Raw genomic sequence first — 21,478 nt, 5'->3', positions numbered from 1 at the left:
CGCTGGGTTATAGGATTAGTACCTAGCAGGTCGTCGACTGTAGACGCGCTAGGGTATAGGGTAGGTTTATAGCTCAGCAGGGCGTCGACTGTAGACGCGCTGAGGTAAAAGTATAAGACTTGGCCAACTAGAGTGAGTATTATTGTAGAGTAGTCAGGTTCAGGGAAAAAATCCATTACAGTGACAAAGCCAAAAAGCAAAAGCAAAACAAAAACAAGACTGCACCCATGCAGAAAATTAAAAAGAGAAAAAATAAGAACTTCAAAACTAGAGGGAGAAACAACTTACGTAACCTTGGTTCCCTGAGAAAATGGAAACGAGAATTGTGTCTTTGCTAGACGCTATGGGGAAAACTCCTTATTCTCCAAATTTTTAAGCCTTATACAAAAGTGCAGTGCCTACTGCACAGCCACAACAGAGCGGTGATATGAGTGTGCTCATTGGCTGCTAAGTGGGAATTGTACAAAACTATGGCGAAGCAGTGTGTCTGCGCGAGCCAATCGTGGCGCATCCAGCCAAGTGAGCGTGGAAAGGGGTAAGGCGTCTGCCTACAAAGCAGCTCATTTCGCCATAGTCAAGTCAAGTCAAGTCACATTTATTTGTATAGCGCTTTTCACAATACAGATTGTATCAAAGCAGCTTCACAGTGATAACATGAAAGTAGTACAACACAGATCAATAATATTGCTAAACACTAAATAACCCCAACTGAGCAAGCCCAAAGCAAGCCAAAAGCAAGGCGACAGTGGCAAGGAACCAAAACTCCATCAGATTGGATGGAGAAAAAACCTTGGGAGAACCCAGGCTCAGTCGGGGGCCAGTTCTCCTCTGGCTTACATTTATATTGTTTATATATAAATAATAAATATAAATATTGTTTATGCATAAAACGGCGCCATAACATATCGCAGGCGTTGAGTTGTCTCCTCACAGGCGTTGGTCCTCTCATCGCAGGCGTTGGGGCATCCGAATCCCTGTGAGAGGCGGGAGACAAAAATGGACCTGACGAACGCCATTTTTCTCGGGACAAGTGTCCCGAGATAACAGCAGAAAGACAGATGGGAAATAATTAGCATAGCTGATGTTCATAGTGATTTTCATTATACGGGAGTCGGTGTTAGAAAACCACTATCTCACAAACTCTCCGTAACCCAACCATACGCGCGACCCGTTTGACTAAGGCTGTCGAGCCCCACTGTCGCGGAAATGCGTTTCAGTGGCAAACGGTTCCGTATGGCATAACAGAGGACTAAAAAGTAAGCATTATGTGAATGCTTGACTAAAAAGATGCGTCTTTAATCTAGTTTTAAACTGTGTCAGCGAGTCAGAGCCTCGGACCGTATCAGGAAGGCTATTCCAGAGTTTTGGAGCTAAATGCGAGAACGCCCTCCCTCCTTTAGTGGACTATGATATCCTAGGAATGGCCAGAAGCCTTGAATTTAGTGATCTTAAGGAACGCGGTGGATTGTGGGGCGAAAGAAGGTCCGTTAAGTACATAGGTGCTAAACCATTTAGGGCTTTATAGGTTAGTAGCAGTATTTTGTAATTGATACGGAACTTAATCGGTAACCAGTGTAGAGATGATAAAATCGGTGTTATATGATCATATTTTCTTGACCTAGTAAGAACTCTAGTAGCTGCATTTTGTACTAACTGTAGCTTGTTTATTGAGGATGCAGGACAACCGGCTAGTAAAGCATTACAGTAATCTAGTTTCGAGGTCATGAATGCGTGAACTAATTTTTCTGCATCAGAGATAGATAGCATGTTACGTACCTTAGCAATGTTTCTAAGGTGGAAAAAGGCTGTTCTTATAACATATGAAATATGATTTTCGAAAGACAAGTTGCGGTCTAGTATAACACCCAGGTCTTTTACTGTAGTGGATAAAGTAACAGGACATCCGTCTATATTAAAGTTGTATTGCGAGAGGTTTTGAGAGTAGTTTTTTGGACCAATAAGTAATACCTCCGTTTTATCTGAATTTAATAGCAGGAAATTACGCGTCATCCAGCATTTTATATCTTTGAGACACTCTGTCATTTTAGATGAGTTAGTGTTTTCATCTGGTCGTGATGAAATATATAATTGAGTGTCGTCCGCGTAACAGTGGAAATTAATTCTATGTTTTCTTATAATATTACCAAGTGGCAGCATATACAGTATATTGAGAAAAGCAGAGGGCCTAAAACCGATCCTTGCGGTACTCCATAGTCTACTGACGTTATCTTTGATTTTTTCCCATTTAAACAGACAAAATGATAACGGTCCGATAAGTACGATCTAAACCAGCTTAATGCCTGTCCCTGAACACCAGTGTAGTTTTGTAGTCGATCCAAGACTATTTTATGATCTATAGCAGGGGTACTCAATTAGAAACCTAAAAGGTCCACTCACCAAATTTTTCTTGCGTCCAGGGTCCGGAACAGTGATAGTCAAAATCCAAAATCAGAACTCCAACAAAAAAGGTGGTAAATCCCACAAAACGTTCAAACTATGTACAAAACTTGATGTGGTTTGGCCTCATTAGTGTGAAAAGTGACACCTTTTTTGTGCCACCAGTTCTTTAAACTTGGGCATGAAAGGTGTGAGGGCCAGGCGGAGACACTGATGTAAGTGTTCATTACTGAGGGTGCTCCTGTATTTGTTTTTCACCATATTCATAGTTGAAAAGGCAGACTCACAACAATATGTTGATGGAAACATGGTGAGAATTTGAAGGGCCACCTTCTGCAAGGAAGGGACATCTGCTGCAGGGACCATCTTAGTCCAGAAGGTGGTAGGGTCACAGAGAGACTCCTGCAGTGCAAGGTTTTCCTGAAGCTCAATTAGCTCTGATTGAAGAGAAGCAGCACTAGCCCATGGGCAGATTTTCAGGGCTTCAGTTGAAAATTCTGCGATGTTTTTGACAAGGAATGGATTTTCCATGCATAGTAAGACTTGTTTTCCCAGAGGGAAATCTCCAAAGCGAGTTTGGAAATTTTTTATCAGCTTGTCCAGGAATTCAGCATGATTGTGATGACGTGTGTGTGACATGATGTGTTCCTGCTGTCTGATTTAAAAGCTTTGGGAAGTGAAGCAGGTCCTGCTGTAAGTCACACTTGAACAGCTCCAGTTTCTTCTGAAAGGCACAGACAGCTGATTTGAGTTTACACACTGTGTTATTTTTGCCCTGGAGCTTAATGTTCAGATCATTGAGATGGGAAGTGATGTCAGATAGAAATGCAACAATTTCCATTTTTTCTTCATTCTGCATAAATTCCACAAATTGTTTTGATTTTGCACTCTTCTGATCCAACAGAAAGGTTTCCAACTCTTTCCGTAATGTCCAAAAGCACTCCAGAACCTTGCCTTTACTAAGCCACCGGACATTGTTGTGAAGGAGCAAATCATCAAATTCTGCATTCACCTCTGTTAGGAATGAGCGTAACAAGCGATGCTGCAGAGCAGATGATGCCCTCAAAAAGTTCACAAGTCGCATTACTGTTGTCATGACCTCTGCATACTTTTCTTCAAGACTGGCACACAAAACCATCTGATGAATTATGCAATGATATGCAATTAGCTCAGGGTGATGAGCTCTCAAGCGTGCCACTAATCCCCTCTCTCTTCCAATCATACATGGAGCTCCATCAGTAGCAATGGAAATAACATGCTTCAGGTCTATCTCTCTGTCTCTTAACATCTCCATCAGTGCTTCATAAATATCATCCCCTCTTGTGTGTCCATGGAGGGCTGTGAGGCCTAACACATCTTCACAGAATTCTCCCTTCTCTTCATCAAAAAATCTGACAAACACCAGAAGTTGTGCGTTGTCTGTGTTATCTGTGAATTCATCCAAAGCCAATGAAATGCATTTAGCCTTTTTTATTGCAGACTTCATTTGGTCAAGCAAATCCTCAGCAAGGACTTCAGTTCGCTTTACAGCAATGGAGTCAGACAAAGATATTTGGTTTATTTTTTGTATGATGTCATCTTTTTGAGTTCCCTCAAACAGGGCAATTGCTATTTCATTCATGCATTCCTTCACAATCTCCGAGTCAGAGAATGGTTTCTTGTGCTTTCCTAAGACCCATGCCACTCTTAATGAGGCTTCAGTTGCACGTTCTTGTTGGGTGGCTGATCTTACTATTACACTGCGTGTTGCATGGTATGATGATTGCAGTTGTTTGATATTTCTGGCTCTTACCTCAGAATGAAGCGGGTAATTTTGGTCAAAGTGTCCGTGCTTTGAGTCATAATGACGTTTTATGTTACCACTCTTGACAATGGCAACCGTCTCGTTGCAAATTAAACACATGGGTTTTGTGCTCCTCGCCGGCAGCACAAATGCATATCTGTCAGTCCACTCTGTCTTAAATTCGCGATTTTCAGAATCGACTTTTCTCTTTTTGTCAGGTTTTGACCACGCCATGATTTTCGTTAACAAAGAAACGTGTACCGCAGATGGATTAGCGCCTGTGTTGCGAATGACACACACACATACACATACACGCACACACACAGCGCGGCCGACGGGTGAGTGAGTTGTCATGGTGATTAAAGTTATTACAGCTCCTGATTGGTTCTTTGGATTAGACAGACACAGAAGTTAAGATAACCCACATCTAGTTGTATTATAAAATTTATTTTCCAAAACAATATAGGCGTGAAATCACACATTAATAAAAATTCACTTGGATCGTGAATAAATTATATAATGTTGATTTTGGCTTCGGTCCAAATTGTATTGCGTCTGGGTCCGGATCCGGACCGCGGTCCGCCTATTGAGTACCCCCGATCTATAGTGTCGAACGCAGCGCTAAGATCAAGTAGAACTAGTATTGAGATACGGCCTTGGTCAGAAGCTAAAAGTAAATCATTTGTAATTTTAACTAGCGCAGTTTCTGTACTATGATGCGGTCTGAGTCCTGACTGGAATTTTTCATAGATAATTTTCTTGCAAAAAAGAGCACAATTGAGCGGACACAACTTTTTCTAGTATTTTGGACATAAATGTAAGATTTGAAATTGGTCTGTAATTTGCCAAGTTATTTGTATCTAATTGCGGTTTCTTAATGAGAGGTTTTATTACTGCCAGCTTGAATATTTTTGGAACATGACCTAAAGATAAAGACGAGTTAATAATATTGAGGAGAGGCTCTTCCACTACAGGTAATAGTTCTTTCAGTAGTTTAGTGGGTATTGGATCTAATAAACAAGTTGTTGGTTTAGAAGCAATGATAAGTTTATTTAGCTCCTCCTGTCCTATCGTTGTAAAGCGGTTTAGTTGTTCTAGAGGGGCCATAATTGAAGCTGAATAATAAGACACCATAGAGGATTGTACATTTGTAATTGTGTTTCGAATGCTTTCTATTTTCTCATTGAAGTAATTCATAAAATCATTACTACTAAACTGTAACGGTATATTTTGCTCTGGTGATGTCTGTTTATTTGTTAGTCTAGCCACGGTGTTAAATAAAAACCTTGGATTATTTTGGTTATTTTCGATTAGTTTGCGGAGATGCTCAGCCCTGGCTGTTTTTAGTGTCTTTTTATAACGTGACATACTGTCTTTCCATGCGATTCTAAAGACCTCTAAATTAGTTTGTTTCCATTTACGCTCTAAGTTGCGAGTTTCTCTCTTGATAGCATGCGTATGTAACAGGTACATAAAGTGTACTGTTAAATGTATTTATAGTTTATTAGAATTTCCACAAAGTTATTTGTTGACATATACCTGATTCTACCGCCTAAGTGAAGTTGAGTGTCTTTTCCTTTAATTGATGTGATGTCATGAGTCAATATAATTTCCTGTTCTGTCTCCTCCTCTTCCTCTTTGCACTGGTGATTCAGTGAGAGGTGAGGTTATTTTGGGCTCCTGATAATCATCTTTAATCTATATATTAAGTGTTGCTTTTATGTCTAAATTTTCATTCTAATTCCTTTGTGCAATATTATTTTACTTATCTGTGTGGTTATTTTCGCGATTAAGTGATGTTTTAACATCTGGGCCTAAATGGGAAATGAGAACACGTGTGACAAGTGTACATCATATTTGTTTTATAGAGCTAGAGAGGGCGCTTCTCACTAAGAGGCTGATGTTTCTATGTTTCATTTGTCTATCAGGTATGTCTTCTGTTATATGTTTATGCATTTTATTGTGATTCTCTTATCTCTTTGCACTGGTGATTCAGTGAGAGAGCTAGAGAGGGCGCTTCTCACTAAGAGGCTGATTATGTTTCATTTGTCTATCAGTTGTCTATCAGAGTAAACCAGTGAAATCGCCGCCTGTGGTCCAGTGTCTTATTTATCTACACAACGCAGACAAGTATAACTGGTGTCGCGAGCCACCGGTTACACGTGGTGCCTTGAACCTTCGGATTTCGCAAGATCGGTTGATTGCTGATCGCCGGAGTTGCTGCTTCATCAGACGGCGGTGTGCTGTGGTGAATCACTGGAGGAGTGTCTCGCTGATCGCGGAGGCCGCAGCTCGTTTCATCTCGCTTTCAGCGCTCGTCTCTGCTGCTCATATCACGTATTGAACGCTTGCTTTTTATGAGGTATGATGAAAAACTGTTTTGGTTTCTATTAATGACTTGCGCCGTAGATGCGCTTTGAAGTGTTGATTTTTGAAGAAAAAAAAATGTTTGCACTGCTGCACGGACTTAAATGACGGGATGTTTTTGTGATCATCACATGAGGAACTTTGTTTCGTTTTTCGCCGTGCAACGCTGTACTGGACTGTTATTTGTGCTACTGCCAGAGTTTTTGTGATCGTCACATATTTTTTTTTCTTTCTCCGTGCAATGCTGTACTGGACTGTTCTTTGTGCTGCTGCACGCTCATGAACAGTTTTGTGATCGTCATCGCCACATTTTTTTTTCTCTCCGTGAATTGTCACACTGAACTGTTTTGAGAGTCTAAATGAGTATTCCTGCAAAGTGCTTTTATCTGAATACTAGTTAAGTGACTTGTTTATATTTCCATTTTTTTTCTGAAACAAGCTATTACATTTTCTTTTTGTGTTTTCTATTCAAACTGAGTCATGTTTGAGGACACTGTCAGTCAGGATAATTTTAGCCCTGTACAACAGCCTAGTGTCACGTTCCCAGTAGGCAGGGGTATTGGGGCTGTACTTAACCGTCCTGACAATATGTCTGGAGTTTCACCTCAATGTTTTGAAAGGGGGAGGGCACTCTTTAATTCAGAAATTGACCGTGGGCATGCATCTGATTCAGCTATTGGTTCTTCAGGAAGCCCAGCTGCTTGCTCTACTCCTTTTTCACGCCCAATTGTTGATCACATCATTACCCCTGAGTTTCTAGGAGGTATTATTTCTGATTTGGCACAGAAAATTGGTGAGAGTATTTCAGCCAGTCTGAATTCAACACAACATCCCAGCCCAGTGCAGCCCAAATCAAATGTCCAGCACTCAAGCGATTGTGTTGATGCTTCTAATTTGAACATCATTGTCCAACACGATGTTAAACCCCCACCATTATTTAGAGGTGACCAGAGTGATTCATTTACTGTGCATGAATGGGAAGACGTGATATACAGTTATATGAACAGAAAGAAATGCACTGATGAAACTGCCTCTGATCTAATCCTGAGCAGGTTAGCTGGGAAAGCGAGGGATGTAGTGAAAGTGTCCTTACGCAGCTTTCCAGGACCGACTGCTGCAGTGCTCCCCACCACAGTGTTTGACATACTGAAGCGAAATTTCAGTGAGTTGATGTATTCAAACATGCCTATGGCTGATTTTTATAACACTCTACCCAGGGCAGACGAGAGCCCAATGGACTACTGGATCAGACTGAACAAGGCGATTGATGTGGCTGATGAGTGCTTGCGTAGGCGCAACAAGTCTGTTGAGGATCCTGTTACTGAAGCTGTTATGATGTTTATCTCACACTGTCCAGATCCTGGTCTTGCTTTGTCTTTTCAGTTCAAGCCTGCTGAACAGTGGAGTGCTGCTGAAGTTCAAGAGCGACTGGATAGTCATCACAGGAACCTGAAGAGAGCTTTTGCCAGACCTGCACGCTCATTGCCTGTGTCAGCTTGCCATCAGAACACTGTGACTGTCTGTGACGATCCTGCACCCAGTTCGTTCAAACAGCCTGAACTCTCCTTAAGCCAGATGTCAAGTTTAACTGGTCAGCTGAACCCCAACGCTGCTCCTTTTACTCCTGATGGTAGTATGCAACAGTTGGTTGGCATGATGGATAAAGTTTTATCTCTCTGCACTGCCTCACTGTCCTCGTCCAACCCAAACTGTCCTGGCAGAACCTCAGACCTCAAGCCAAGTTTGAGCCCTGCATGTAGAGTATGTCGATCTAAAGAGCACACTACACATACTCATTGTATGCGCCAGAGGCTTTGTCGTAACTGCTTTAAACCTGGACACTTTAAGAGCAATTGTCCTAAGACAATTGTCCTTGAGCTTCCTTCTCCTGCCACCCAGTTAAACTAAGTAGCCCATGTGCAGAGGGGGATAGCATGGGCGGTGGCGTATTTCCCCTAAAAGATGAGTCAGACCCACAAGAGATTTTTGTAAATAGTTTTTCAAATTGTTGCCACCCGACAAAACAGTGTTGTATGTGGGATCTCAGAAAATTGATGGAGCCAGTGAACTCTTTTATGCTCCTGTAACTGTCCGTACCCAGTCAGTACTGCACGGTTTGCTGGATTCTGGGAGTATGGCTTGTACCCTGAGCACGGAAGGTGAATCGAAGTTGTGTGCTGACGGAGTTCTCCCTCAACCCTCAATGATTCCTGGTAACGTGGTCCTGGTGGGCTGTGGTGGCCTTACTACTCAGCCTAAGTGCGCGTATGACCTGGAAATCGAAGTCTACGGGTTCAAGTTCATTGTACCAACCTTGATAGTTCCCGGACAGAGGGATGAGTTCATTATCGGCAGTAACGTCATCAAATGTGTGCTTAAGAGGATGAAAGCCGAGAAGAAGTACTGGGATCTGATTTCCTGCCAAAATAGCAACCCTGAGTGTGAAGAGTTTCTTGAGCTTTTGAGTTGTGTTTCTCGTTGGTCTGGTCCTCAACAGCCTGCTAAGCTCGGCACAGTTAGGCTTTGTCAGGCAGTTACTTTACTTCCCAGATGTGAGCATCTTGTCTGGGGAAAACTACCAGCTAACACTAATGTCTCCCCAGGAAGCTCCGTCATCGTCGAGCCCACTACGTCTCGCTCAGCGCCTCGACATGTGCTTGTAGGACGTCTAGTGACTCCTATGTGGGGTGATCGATGGGTGCCGATGAAGATCTTAAATCCCACTGAGTCTCCAATAACTCTTCGACGCAACACTAAGCTTGCTGATGTGTCTCCTTGTCTGGCGGTGGAGGATGTTACGTTTTCTCAAGATGTCTGCAGACCTCAAGTTTCTGATGCCACTTTCAACAAGTCTATTCCACCTGTTGACCCTGTGCGGTTACTGCATGAGTATGGTTTGGAGGACATAGATATTGAAGGATGTGAGGTATCCAAGTCATGGAAGGAGGAGTTGGCAAGTCTTATCGTGTCTTATAATGATGTTTTCTCCAAAGACAGACTCGATTGTGGAAAGGTGAGAGACTTTGTACACCGAATTCATCTGAGTGACGAGCGTCCGTTTCGCCTGCCTTATCGCCGAACCCCTCCCGCTCACTACCAAAAGTTGAGAGAGGTACTCTCTGAAATGGAAGAGAAGGGCATCATTAGCAAATCAGTCAGCGAGTATGCGTCTCCTTTGGTAATGGCATGGAAGAAGGATGGGTCTCTCAGAGTCTGTACGGACTTTCGCTGGCTTAATGCAAAGACAATCAAGGATGCTCACCCTTTGCCCCATCAGGCGGATTGTCTTGCTGCTCTTGGTGGCAATCTTCTCTTCAGCTCAGTTGATTTGACTTCGGGTTTTTACAACGTCCCGCTCCTTGTATCTGATCGTCACTACACGGCATTCACAACACCGATGGGCTTGAACGAATACAACCGTCTTCCCCAGGGCCTGTGTAACAGTCCGGCATCTTTCATGCGCATGATGCTCAGCGTATTTGGAGATCTCAACTTTTCCAGCCTCCTTTGCTATCTCGATGATTTGCTGGTGTTTGCCCGTTCTGAGCAAGAAGCCTTGAAACGTTTGGAAGTGGTGTTTTCACGGATGAGAGCTAGTAATTTGAAGTTGGCTCCAAAGAAGTGCCACTTTCTCAGGCGCTCCATCAAGTTTCTGGGCCATGTGATCAGCGGGTCTGGAGTGTCTGTAGATGAGGGCAAAGTTGCAGTCATTTCAGCCTTTCAGAAGAATGACCTGATGAAAGAAGATGGTGTCACACCCTCACCGAAGAAACTAAGATCTTTTCTGGGCATGGTTCTCTATTACCAGAGCTTCATTCCTGGCTGTACGCGTGTCGCGAAGCCATTGTTCGACTTGACAGCCGGTCAAAAACGTTTGATGAAAGGCACAGGTAGTCGTAAAAGATCTGGTACTTACCGAGAGTTGTCTCCCCAGGACTGGACTCCAGCTTGTGATGTCGCCTTTGAGGAGTTAAAGAGAGCCCTTGTTGAGAGCGTAGTCTTGGCACACCCCGACTTTGAGCGTCCCTTTATTCTCTGCACTGATGCATCATTGGACGGCCTAGGTGCAGTGCTTTCTCAAGTTCCCAGTGGTGAGGACAAAGCACGTCCTATAGCCTTCGCCAGCAAGTCCTTGAGCCGTAGCCAAGCCAATTACCCGGCACACAGATTAGAATTCTTAGCTCTGAAGTAGGCAGTGTGTGACAAGTTCAGTCACTGGCTCAAAGGCCACGAGTTTACCGTGTGGACGGATAATAATCCGCTCACGTACATCTTGACAAAACCAAAATTGGACGCTTGTGAGCAGCGCTGGGTTTCAAAACTTGCCCCGTACAACTTTAAGATCAAGTACGTTCCTGGAAGATTGAATGTTGTGGCGGATGCGCTCAGTCGTGACCCGTTTGTCAACCCAGTGAGTCAGCGACTTTTGTCTGAGCCTTACTCTGAACTGTTGAAGTCTGTACACAGTGTGGAAGATGATTCTGTCCAAGAGACCTTCCGTCTCACGTGCCAGCCTCAGACGGTTGATAGTGCACTCAATCTGAGCTCTGAGATCAACTTCTCTATGACTACTGAGGATGTGTCGTCTGTCTTGTCTTCTTGTGAGGATTGGGATTCAGGAGCTGTATCCAGAGCAACATCCCTGGCTGATCACTTGACTTCTTTGATTCCTGACTGTCAAGACGTAAACCATGCCTTTTCATTGTCTGAATTGCAGTGTCAGCAGAACAATGACGCAGTTGTTTCGAGGGTGGCTTTCTATGTCAGCAGGAAGCGAAGACCTAACAGGCGTGAGCGTGCGAATGAGGATTTGTGGGTTTTAAGGATTTTGAGGCAGTGGGAAAAACTGTTTTTGCTTCATGGAATTCTGTATAGAGCTGTCAAAGATCCGCTTACTAAGCACAAGAAGTTTCAGTTCGTCCTGCCTGGTTCCCTGAAACAGCAAGCACTCTCTGGTGTTCATGATTTGGCCGGTCACCAAGGTCAGCCACGTACCCTGTCTCTAGCACGCCAGAGGTTCTATTGGCCTGAGATGGAACGTGATGTGCGTGATTACGTTAAGACTTGTACCCGTTGTGTCCTGAGTAAAACTCCCGAGCCAGCAGCAAGAGCGCCTTTGGAGAGCATCAAGACCACTGCCCCATTGGAGCTTGTCTCTATTGATTTCTGGTCTGCTGAAGATAAGCACAATAAATCTGTGGATGTCTTAGTAATTACAGATCATTTCACCAAGCTAGCTCATGCTTTTCCATGCCGGAATCAATGTGCTAAAAGTGTCGCTAAGAAACTTTGGGATGGCTTCTTCTGTGTATATGGATTTCCCCAGCATATCCATTCAGACCAGGGAGCAAATTTTGAGAGTGAGCTGATAGCAGAGCTTCTTGATGTTGCTGGTGTTGACAAGTCACGGACTTCCCCGTATCATCCAATGGGGAATGGTGGAACTGAAAGGTTCAACAGAACGTTAGGTAACATGCTGAGGTCGCTTCCACCCAGATCTAAGCAAAGGTGGCCACAGTTGGTTCAAACAATGACATTCATGTATAACTGCACTGCCCATGAGACAACTGGGTTTGCTCCTTTTTACCTGATGTTTGGGAGGGTGCCGAGATTACCTGTTGACCTTATGTTTCAAAGTGTGCTTCGTGATGAGTCAATCTGTGATTACAGTGACTATGTTCAATCCCTTGTCGGTGATCTACAGTCTGCTATGGCGCTGGCTCAAAAGAACTCTACTGCAGAACAAAAACACCAGTCTGATCAGTACAATAAGAGAGTCAAAGGATTGCCTCTGTCAGTCGGTGATCATGTTCTTGTTGCCAACAAAGGTTGTAGGGGTAAACGGAAGCTTGCCGATAAATGGGAACCCACCATGTATTCCGTTGTTGCCTCCAAACCTTCCCTGCACATTTACAAGATCCGTGACAGATCTGGTCATGAGAAAGTGGTACATCGGAATCTATTGTTGCCAGTTAACTTCCTCCCTTTGCCTTCAACTGACATTTCTGTTGATGATGGTGCTACTGGTGGTCCTTGTTCCACTTCATCTCAATCTGTTTGTGATGTGGCTGAGTCAACATTACCTGTCACTGATGATTTGTCTCACATAGCTGTTTGTGATGATGATCGTACTGCTTCTTGGGTTTCGTCCCATTCTTCTCCGTCTGTTTCTGAAGCACAAAATGACTTACCTGTTGACCATGACACTGTAACTTGTGCTTCTTTTTCTACTGTTCCTGTTCCAAGTAGTTCACATGATCCTATGGTTGACAATCACCCTGATGATCGTTACACTACCAGGCTTGGTAGGGTAATTAAACCTGTTCGTAGGTTAATTGAGTCTATGGTTCAACTCGAAACCTTACTTGGGATAGATTCTTTATCTTCTGTAATACATGTGTAAGTCTATGTATGGTATTGCACAGACTCTGGTAATTCTGAGTGTAATTGCCTGAAAATGTTTGTTTTTTTTTTCCCTGTGTTTATTAATCCTGTTTGTATAATTGGTCTGAATTTATCAAAGTGTAATGGGCACTTTGCTTATGCCTGCAAGATGTGTGGAAGTTTGGCCAACTTTCGCCATTTTTGTATCCCTTGGTTGGGTAACTTTTAAGATGGAGTCTTTACGGTAGACCATGTAATTCAAGTGACCAGTGTATTCTCGTTCTACTTTTTCAGGATTTTGTGTAAATTCTGGGGGGTGAGTGTAACAGGTACATAAAGTGTACTGTTAAATGTATTTATAGTTTATTAGAATTTCCACAAAGTTATTTGTTGACATATACCTGATTCTACCGCCTAAGTGAAGTTGAGTGTCTTTTCCTTTAATTGATGTGATGTCATGAGTCAATATAATTTCCTGTTTTGTCTCCTCCTCTTCCTCTTTGCACTGGTGATTCAGTGAGAGGTGAGGTTATTTTGGGCTCCTGATAATCATCTTTAATCTATATATTAAGTGTTGCTTTTATGTCTAAATTTTCATTCTAATTCCTTTGTGCAATATTATTTTACTTATCTGTGTGGTTATTTTCGCGATTAAGTGATGTTTTAACATCTGGGCCTAAATGGGAAATGAGAACACGTGTGACAAGTGTACATCATATTTGTTTTATAGAGCTAGAGAGGGCGCTTCTCACTAAGAGGCTGATTATGTTTCATTTGTCTATCAGGTATGTCTTCTGTTATATGTTTATGCATTTTATTGTGATTCTCTTATCTCTTTGCACTGGTGATTCAGTGAGAGAGCTAGAGAGGGCGCTTCTCACTAAGAGGCTGATTATGTTTCATTTGTCTATCAGTTGTCTATCAGAGTAAACCAGTGAAATCGCCGCCTGTGGTCCAGTGTCTTATTTATCTACACAACGCAGACAAGTATAACTGGTGTCGCGAGCCACCGGTTACACGTAGCACTGTTGTACCATGGTGCTTTAGTTTTCTCTCTAACCTTTTTTAATCTAATTGGTGCAACAATATCTAATGTACTAGTAAAAATGGTGCTTAAACTGCTAGTCATTTCCTCTAATTCATCTGTTTGTTTGGGTTCACTTAGCAGCTTAGATAGATCAGGTAAGCTATTTGAGAATACATCTATAGTGGTTGGAAGGATTGTTCTGCCTGGTCTATAACGTGGCGCAACATGACATATTTCAGCAGTACGTATTATGCAAGTCACCATGTAATGATCAGTGACATCATTGCTTTGCGGTATAATATCAATATCAGTTGGATCGTTTCCATATGATATAATTAAATCTAGTGTATGATTTAGACGGTGAGTGGGACCACTGACGTTTTGTTTGACCCCAAAGGAGTTTAATAAGTCTGTAAACGCAGCCCCTAAAGCATCATTTGTATTATCTACGTGCATGTTAAAATCTCCAGCAATTATTGCTTTATCGACGTTCACCAATAGATCTGAGAGAAAGTCTGCAAACTCTTTTAGGAATTCAGCATATGGCCCTGGAGGTCTATATACAGTAGCCAAGGCTAGAGATAATATGGATTTCCTTCTTACATCTAAGAGCGTAACATTTAGCACAAGTACTTCAAATGAATTAAACCTGTGACCTGTTTTCTGAGTAATATTAAAAATATCTTTATAGATTGTTGCAACACCGCCGCCACGACCGATCAGGCGAGGCTCATGTTTATAACAGTATCCTGGCGGAGTAGATTCGTTTAGACCGAAATACTAATTTGGTTTTAGCCAGGTTTCAGTAAGGCACAGAACATCGAAGTTATTATCTGTGACCATTTCATTTACAATAACCGCCTTAGGTGTGAGCGATCTAATGTTTAGAAGACCTAGCTTTAGAAATTGTTTTTGTTCACTGATATTTAGATTTTCCGGTTTGATTACAATAAGATTTTTGCTAGATCCTGCACTAGTTTTATTATTTGGCTTCACTAAACGAGGAATACACAGTTTCTATGTAATGTTCCACACTATGCATATTAGTTAAGTTTGGACCGCAAAGGCTGTGATTTGGACTTTGACTTACTAGTCATCTGGTGCGTAGCGTCTTGGAGATGTTGTCCGACAGCACAGCCGCTCCGATTCGGCTGGGATGGAATCCATCTGCACGGTACATCCTGGGTCTTTCCCAAAACAGATCCCAGTTATTTACAAAGAGCAGCTTCTGTTCATTACACAATGACATTAACCATTCATTTAATGCAAATAGTCTACTGAACCTTTCCTGTCCTTGTCTGTACGTGGGAAGTGGTCCAGACACGATGATCGCTGCTTTAGGCGCTGTGCTGCGTACCGTCTCGATCAGGCTCCTGTAGTCCTTCTTCAGAACCTCCGTCTGCCGCAGCCTGATGTCGTTCGCTCCCGCGTGCAGCACAACAGCTCCGACGCGCTTGTCCCCGTTCAGGATCTCGGGAACCTGTGCAGCGACATCAAGAACACGAGCACCAGGAAAGCAGTGAGTGCGCACCTTACCTTTCCCCGAAGTAGTAGCGCGGACATGACGGACCATGGATGTGCCGATGATCACGGCGTCATCGCGTTCCGGCTCGCGAAGAGGGGAGAAGCGGTTCCGGGTGGAGATCTCGAAGACCGGGAGGGGCGGAGAGGCAGCTCTGGTCCTGGCTCGTGTCTTCCGCTGTGTGATCCATGGTCCATGTTGCTGTTTCGGTGCCGGAGTGAATGAAGCCCGAGATGATCGCGTCCTGGGCAGAGTAACATACGGAGTAGACGAAGTCGGACTCAAAGAGTTAACGTTACTAACCACTGATTTGTGAGCGTCGGCGCGTGATGCTTCAAGCGTTGAGCGCCGATCCAACAGCTCGGCTTGTTTCACCAGCAGACCACGGATCTGTTTGTCGACGTATTCCAGCTCCTGCTTCACCGTGAAGAGCTCGAACGTGTCCTCACCTGCACTCAGAGGTAATGTTAGACACGCATCTGATATGTTCGCCATTATAACAGATAAACAGTAAATTAGTAGTGATACTACAACTATCACCACTAATTTAGGACTTGTTAGTAGTGATACTACAACTATCACTACTAATTTAGGACTGAAATGCCGGAAATAACCAGGATTCAGTAAAACGGGTATAAAATGAGACGACCAGTAGGCGAGAGGGCACGCGTGGAATGCTAGCGGGCTAAAGGCTAGTAGCCGGGATTCGGAAGGTCGGATATAAGTAGCGATATCAAAGCAATCCAATTGTTTTTTATAAGGAATAGTATCGAGGATAAGTTCACATGATATAAAAATAGAAAATGCTTGTTTATAAATGAGTGGTAAAGAAGAAAATCAAGGATTAGTGAAGAAATTCTCCGGAGCTACAAACACAAACAACCGATCGCACGTCTGCTGATAGCAGAATAGATAGAAACCTGATAGGAATCAGGTTTAATTCGACTGAAGCGACAAACACCAGTCGTGAAGCGACATAGCATGGCCAACTTGCGCAATACGTGTTCCCGTTATCTCAGGGAACCGAGGTTACATAAGTAACCGAGGCGTTCCATTTCAAAACGTTTACCTGTTTTGCGTCTTTGTTAGATGCTATGGAGAACCAATCCAACAGCTCTGTGCTATGTGAGCAGAACTAGAAGTTATTTTGCCTTAGCCTGAAACACTCCATTGAGGGTGCCTAGGTGGTAGGGCTAGGGAAGGGCAAGATATGCCTACAAAGAAGGGCTTGGATTGAGGTCAGAGCCTCTGGAAGGGTAATAGCGGGTCGAGCTAGCCCTGAGGTCAACTCCAGCAAGGCAGAGAGGATTTGTGCCTGCAGCACAGGGACCTCAAAATTGTATAATCTAGCGAAGGTGGGCACGAGGACCATTTGGCCGCCACACAGATGTAACCAATATAAACACCACTGGACCAGGCCCAGGAAGCAGCCACGCCTCTGGTGGAGAGAGCTCTGACTCCGATAGGGCATTGAAGGCCCACTGAAGCATAAGCCAACGCTATAGCATCCACTATCCAATGGGATAGTCTCTGCTTCTTTATCAGAAGCCCTTTGGTGCAGCCACCGAAGCATACAAAGAGCTGCTCTGACTGCCAATCGTCAGAACGTTGAATGTATACTCTTAACCAATTACAATCCTTGCCATTTTTGAGGAATTTCCGCCTGGATATGGCCTACCCAAATTAAAAAGCTTCCCATTCCCACATACTTTGGCCTAAATACACAGTTTTGGTGTCATTTTACAGGGAACCCTTTGAAGTTGCATATAACACTGCTAAAAATGTAAAAAAAATACTAAAAAAAAAAAAATATATGTTGTCTGAATAGTAATATCAGTAAATAATAATATCAATAAAAAAGAGGCGCTTTTTGATTTTTTTTTTTATAAATTCATTTTTGAAAGAGTATAACTCAGGCCCTGTTTGCCTTAGCAGCATGCAAACAGTTTTGGCTGTTTCCTCTAAATGTCAGAAAATACCTGTAAAAGGATTTTTGCCTGTATCATGTTTTATTTAATATTTATTCAAATGTATCTGAAGGGAGGAATATTACCTTTTTTGTTCTAGTAGGGGATTATCACGCTGATACGTAGGACTTCCGGATTCAGTGATCTTTGTGCACTGCCACTTCCGTTGAATCACCGATCTCGCTGGCGAACTGATGACGGACTACACTAAGTTTATTTATACGGCATCCCTGGTAATGTCACAAAGCCGGAAGACACAGATGGGTAAGTTAGATGAGTTTATTGAAACTGGTAACGGCAGGAATGGCAGATGAGTATCTGGTAGTTGAGTTAAGCAGATCAGGATGAACAGTCTTGAAAACAGAGTCTCTTATCTTTTGTAGATGAACAGGAACGGAAGGCAGACTGGAGACAGGTGACAGGAGGACGGGATCAGGACCAGAGTGCAGACTGAAAAAGGGCTGGATGAAGACTTCGGGAAGGTAAGTTCGGAGGTATTCCGGGAGTCGGTGGGGAACTTTGGTCATGGCGCAGACTGAGCAGCTCTTGACATATCGGGAGACATCCTGGGTCATATTAGGCCACCAGTAGCGTTGTTGTATGAGCGAGAGGGTTTGGTGGCTGCCTGGGTGTCCAGAGCCCGGAGATGTATGAACTGAGTCCATGAGGGACAGACGTAGACGTGAGGGTACATAAACCCGTCCCTCAGGACCTCCCGGCGGAGCAGGTTCAGTTTGGGTGGCTTCGGCGATGTGGTCGTCCAGTCTCCACTGAATGGGACTGACCACTATGGCTGGAGGGAGGATGGTTTCTGGCACAGATGGACTAGAATCAGGTTGGAACTGGCGGGATAGAGCATCAGCCTTTGCATTCTTGTGACCTGGGCGGTAGGTGACGGTGAAGTTGAAGCGAGTGAAGAAGAGTGCCCAGCGGGCTTGGCGAGGGTTGAGTCGGCGAGCTTCACGGAGGTATTCTAGGTTACGATGGTCGGTGTTGACGATGAAGGGATGTTGTGCTCCCTCCAGCCAGTGTCTCCATTCCTCCAAGGCGAGTTTGATAGCCAGCAGTTCCCAGTTGTTAATATCGTAATTCTGCTCCGCCGGGGACAGTTTCTTGGAGAAGAAGGCACATGGATGGAGTCGGAGTGGGTTCCCCTGCCGCTGGGATAGGACAGCTCCTACCCAAGAGGTGGAGGCGTCAACTTCCACAAGGAAGGGGAGATCAGGATCAGGAAGGACAAGGGTAGGATCTGAACTGAAGGTCTTCTTCAATTCTTCGAAGGCGTTGATGGCATCTGTGGTCCAGGACAGAGACTTGGCCCCATGTTTGAGTAGTGACGTGATGGGTGTGCTGATCTGACTGAAACCTTTGATGAAACGGCGATAGAAATTGGTGAATCCCAGAAAGCGTTGCAGTTCTTTGAGGTTGGTGGGTTGTGGCCAGTTGGTGACAGTGTCCACCTTCCTCTGGTCCATGGTGATACCTTGAGGGGTGATGACATATCCCAGGAACTGAATGGTTGTTTGGTGGAATTCGCACTTCTCAAGTTTCAGATAGAGGTGATGTTCTCTCAGGCGTTGGAGGACTAGTTTAACATGACGGATGTGCTCAGACAGGTTGGGAGAGTAAATGAGGATTTCATCAGTGTATATGATGACGAACTGGTTCAGGTAGTCACTAGGGGTGTAACGGTACATGTATTCGTATTGAACCGTTTCGGTTCGAGGCTTCCGGTTCGGTACGCATACAAACCGAACGATTGCTTGGACCATTTTTCTTGCCGGCAAAATTCGTGCTGACGCGGCCAACACAACATTGCGCAACATCCAAATGGCAAGGGTAATGAAAGCAGAACGAAACTGCGCTCCTCGTTATGTGCTTCACGGATCGTTTATCAGTTCGGACCAGCAACATCTGTGCAGCGCGAGCCGATCTCGATCAAGCAACACTGTTACCACACCGCGCTAAGAGATCCGGTAAAGAAAACATTTGAATTCGCCACTGAGGTAATAATATCGCTGTGAGATCTAGTGAGATGCATTCATATTTCTCCGTTATTAACCGTAGATCTCTATTAGATCAAACAGCGCTGTCATGGAAACCAGGAGAAACATTGTGCCGTGAATGAACTAGTACTTTACGTCCACAGACCAGCAACATTCACCATGGATTTAATATAGTAACACTAACTGTAACCAGTTTGGCTGGAATGGTGAAATGCTTTCAAGTACTTCACACATCTTTTTTTCAGCACTTCAAAATTCAAATATTATATAAATAAATATATATTAAAATGTTATTTTTAATGTGATGACCAAAACATTATTTGTTCATCCTTCAAAGATGACCCCTATTTATAAACCTGAAAGTTTCAAGATCTAGGAAAACTCACACTTATTTAAAAATATTTTTTCTTTAAACAAATAGGAAATTTCTCTGGCATTTCTTTCTTTTTGCTGTATCGAAAACGTACCGAACCGTGACTTTAAAACCGAGGTACGTACCGAACCGTGATTTTTGTGTACCGTTACACCCCTAGTAGTCACGGAAGATCTCATTCATGAAGCCTTGAAAGACAGCGGGTGAAATGGACAGACCGTATGGCATTATGGTGTTATGAACACGGTCTTCCACTCGTCACCTTTATGGAACCTGATGAGGTTGTACGCGCTTCGGAGGTCAAGTTTGGAGAACAGATGGGCACCTCGAAGTTGTTCTAGTGCAGCCGGGACCAGAGGAAGGGGATAACGAAACTTAACGGTTGACTGATTGAGTGTCCGATAATTGATACAGGGGCACAAGCCTCCGTCCTTTTTACCAACGAAGAAGAAGGTGGAAGCGGCAGGGGAAGTCGATGGACGGATGTTTTTTATTTATTTCACCATTATTTAACCAGGTTAATCGGTTGAGAACAAGTTCTCATTTGCAACCGCGACCTGGCCAAGACGATGTATCCTTGTTGTAGCGCCTCCTTGATATACTCCTCCACGGCTTTCTGTTCCGGGATGGACAAAGGATAGATCTTACCATGTGGTAGTACCGCCCCAGGCAGCAGGTCGATCGCACAGTCCCATGGCCGGTGAGGTGGTAGTTGGGTAGCCAGTTGCTTATTGAAGACATCCTGGAACGCCCGGTAAAGAGTAGGAATTTCAGGTTGGGTATGGATGGATGGACTCTCAACCGAAGTGGATGCAAGGGGAATCTCAGAGACTGGAGTAGCCGATGAAGGTAATGATTTCTGTATTGATTGCAGACAACGATGGAAACAGTTCTCTCCCCACTGCAAGATCTCCCCGGTGGACCACTGAATGTAGGGAGAATGCTCTTCCAACCACGGGCGTCCCAGGATGATCTCAGCAGTAGAGCCCTCCAGCACCAAAAACGAGATTTCCTCTTGATGAAGGCTGCCGATCTGCATTACCATATCCGGACTACGATGTCCGACTTGCCCTTGGCCAAGAGGTTTTCCGAGGATGGAATGAATCTGGAGAGTTTGAGGAATGGCTCTTTGACGAGTTTGAAGGCGTTGGAGAGTGGATAGTGAAATGAAATTTCCTGCAGAACCGGAATCAATCAATGCTTGTTCTGGAAGAGATCGTTGACGGTAAGTAATGGTTACTGGAGTGTATTTCATTGAAGAAATGGGTAGTTGAAGACGAACTGTACTAAGCGCCGGCCGGGGTGGACGAACTGGACAGGACAGGAGTTGATGACCGGCGGCCCCACAATACAAGCAGAGATGGTTTGTAATCCGTCGTTGGCGTTCAGAGGCAGACAGATGATTTGACCCGATCTCCATTGGTTCTGGTGCTGGAGGGCTAGAGCCTGTTGTGGGGTGAGGAGGAGGAGGTGCAAGACAGTCGAGCTGACAGGCAGTGCGGCATTGATCTACACGAATGGATCGTTGGATGATATTCTCTAAACCCACGACGTCATCGTAGACCGCAAGCTGTAGACAGATCTCTGGATTTAATCCATGACGGTAGGCAGTGATCAACGCCGACTCATTCCATCCGACGGTGGCTGCTAGA

The 21,478-nt window shown here is 44.0% G+C and overlaps 2 protein-coding genes and 1 pseudogene across 5 annotated transcripts in view; all 3 read right to left on the bottom strand.

Moving 5' to 3' along the window:
- Positions 1-21,478, bottom strand: part of LOC120473606 (calsequestrin-2) — a 160,719-nt gene that overhangs the window by 24,852 nt on the left and 114,389 nt on the right. The window lies entirely within an intron of this gene.
- LOC148978541 (uncharacterized) lies at positions 727-16,049 on the bottom strand. 3 transcript variants are annotated; one of them, XM_089132247.1, is made up of 3 exons: positions 15,242-16,048; positions 15,049-15,145; positions 727-974 (listed from the first exon to the last, which is right to left on the bottom strand). In XM_089132247.1, exons 1-2 carry the CDS (start codon positions 15,973-15,975, stop codon positions 15,052-15,054), a joined length of 828 nt encoding a protein of 275 aa, XP_088988373.1. In that variant the 5' UTR covers positions 15,976-16,048; the 3' UTR covers positions 727-974; positions 15,049-15,051. The 3 variants fall into 3 exon arrangements, with proteins under 3 accessions (XP_088988373.1, XP_088988375.1, XP_088988374.1); XM_089132249.1 differs by having other exon boundaries at positions 15,316-16,048; XM_089132248.1 differs by lacking the exon at positions 727-974 and having other exon boundaries at positions 14,991-15,145; positions 15,316-16,049.
- On the bottom strand, positions 13,902-14,936 carry LOC148978542 (uncharacterized; annotated as a pseudogene).

This window comes from Pimephales promelas, chromosome 6 (assembly GCF_988280905.1).
Source record: "Pimephales promelas chromosome 6, fPimPro1.hap1.1, whole genome shotgun sequence".
NCBI classification, from domain to species: domain Eukaryota; kingdom Metazoa; phylum Chordata; class Actinopteri; order Cypriniformes; family Leuciscidae; genus Pimephales; species Pimephales promelas.
This window is presented reverse-complemented; position numbering and strand designations above follow the sequence as displayed.

What these genes read in the sequence shown, in the direction of transcription:
- LOC148978541 (XM_089132247.1), bottom strand. Translation starts at nt 15,975, where the DNA reads ATGGCGAACATATCAGATGCGTGTCTAACATTACCTCTGAGTGCAGGT. An exon ending in TACAGACAAGGACAGGAAAG is followed by an intron (nt 15,146 to 15,241) that starts GTTCAGTAGACT and finishes GTTTTGGGAAAG; the next exon opens with ACCCAGGATGTACCGTGCAG.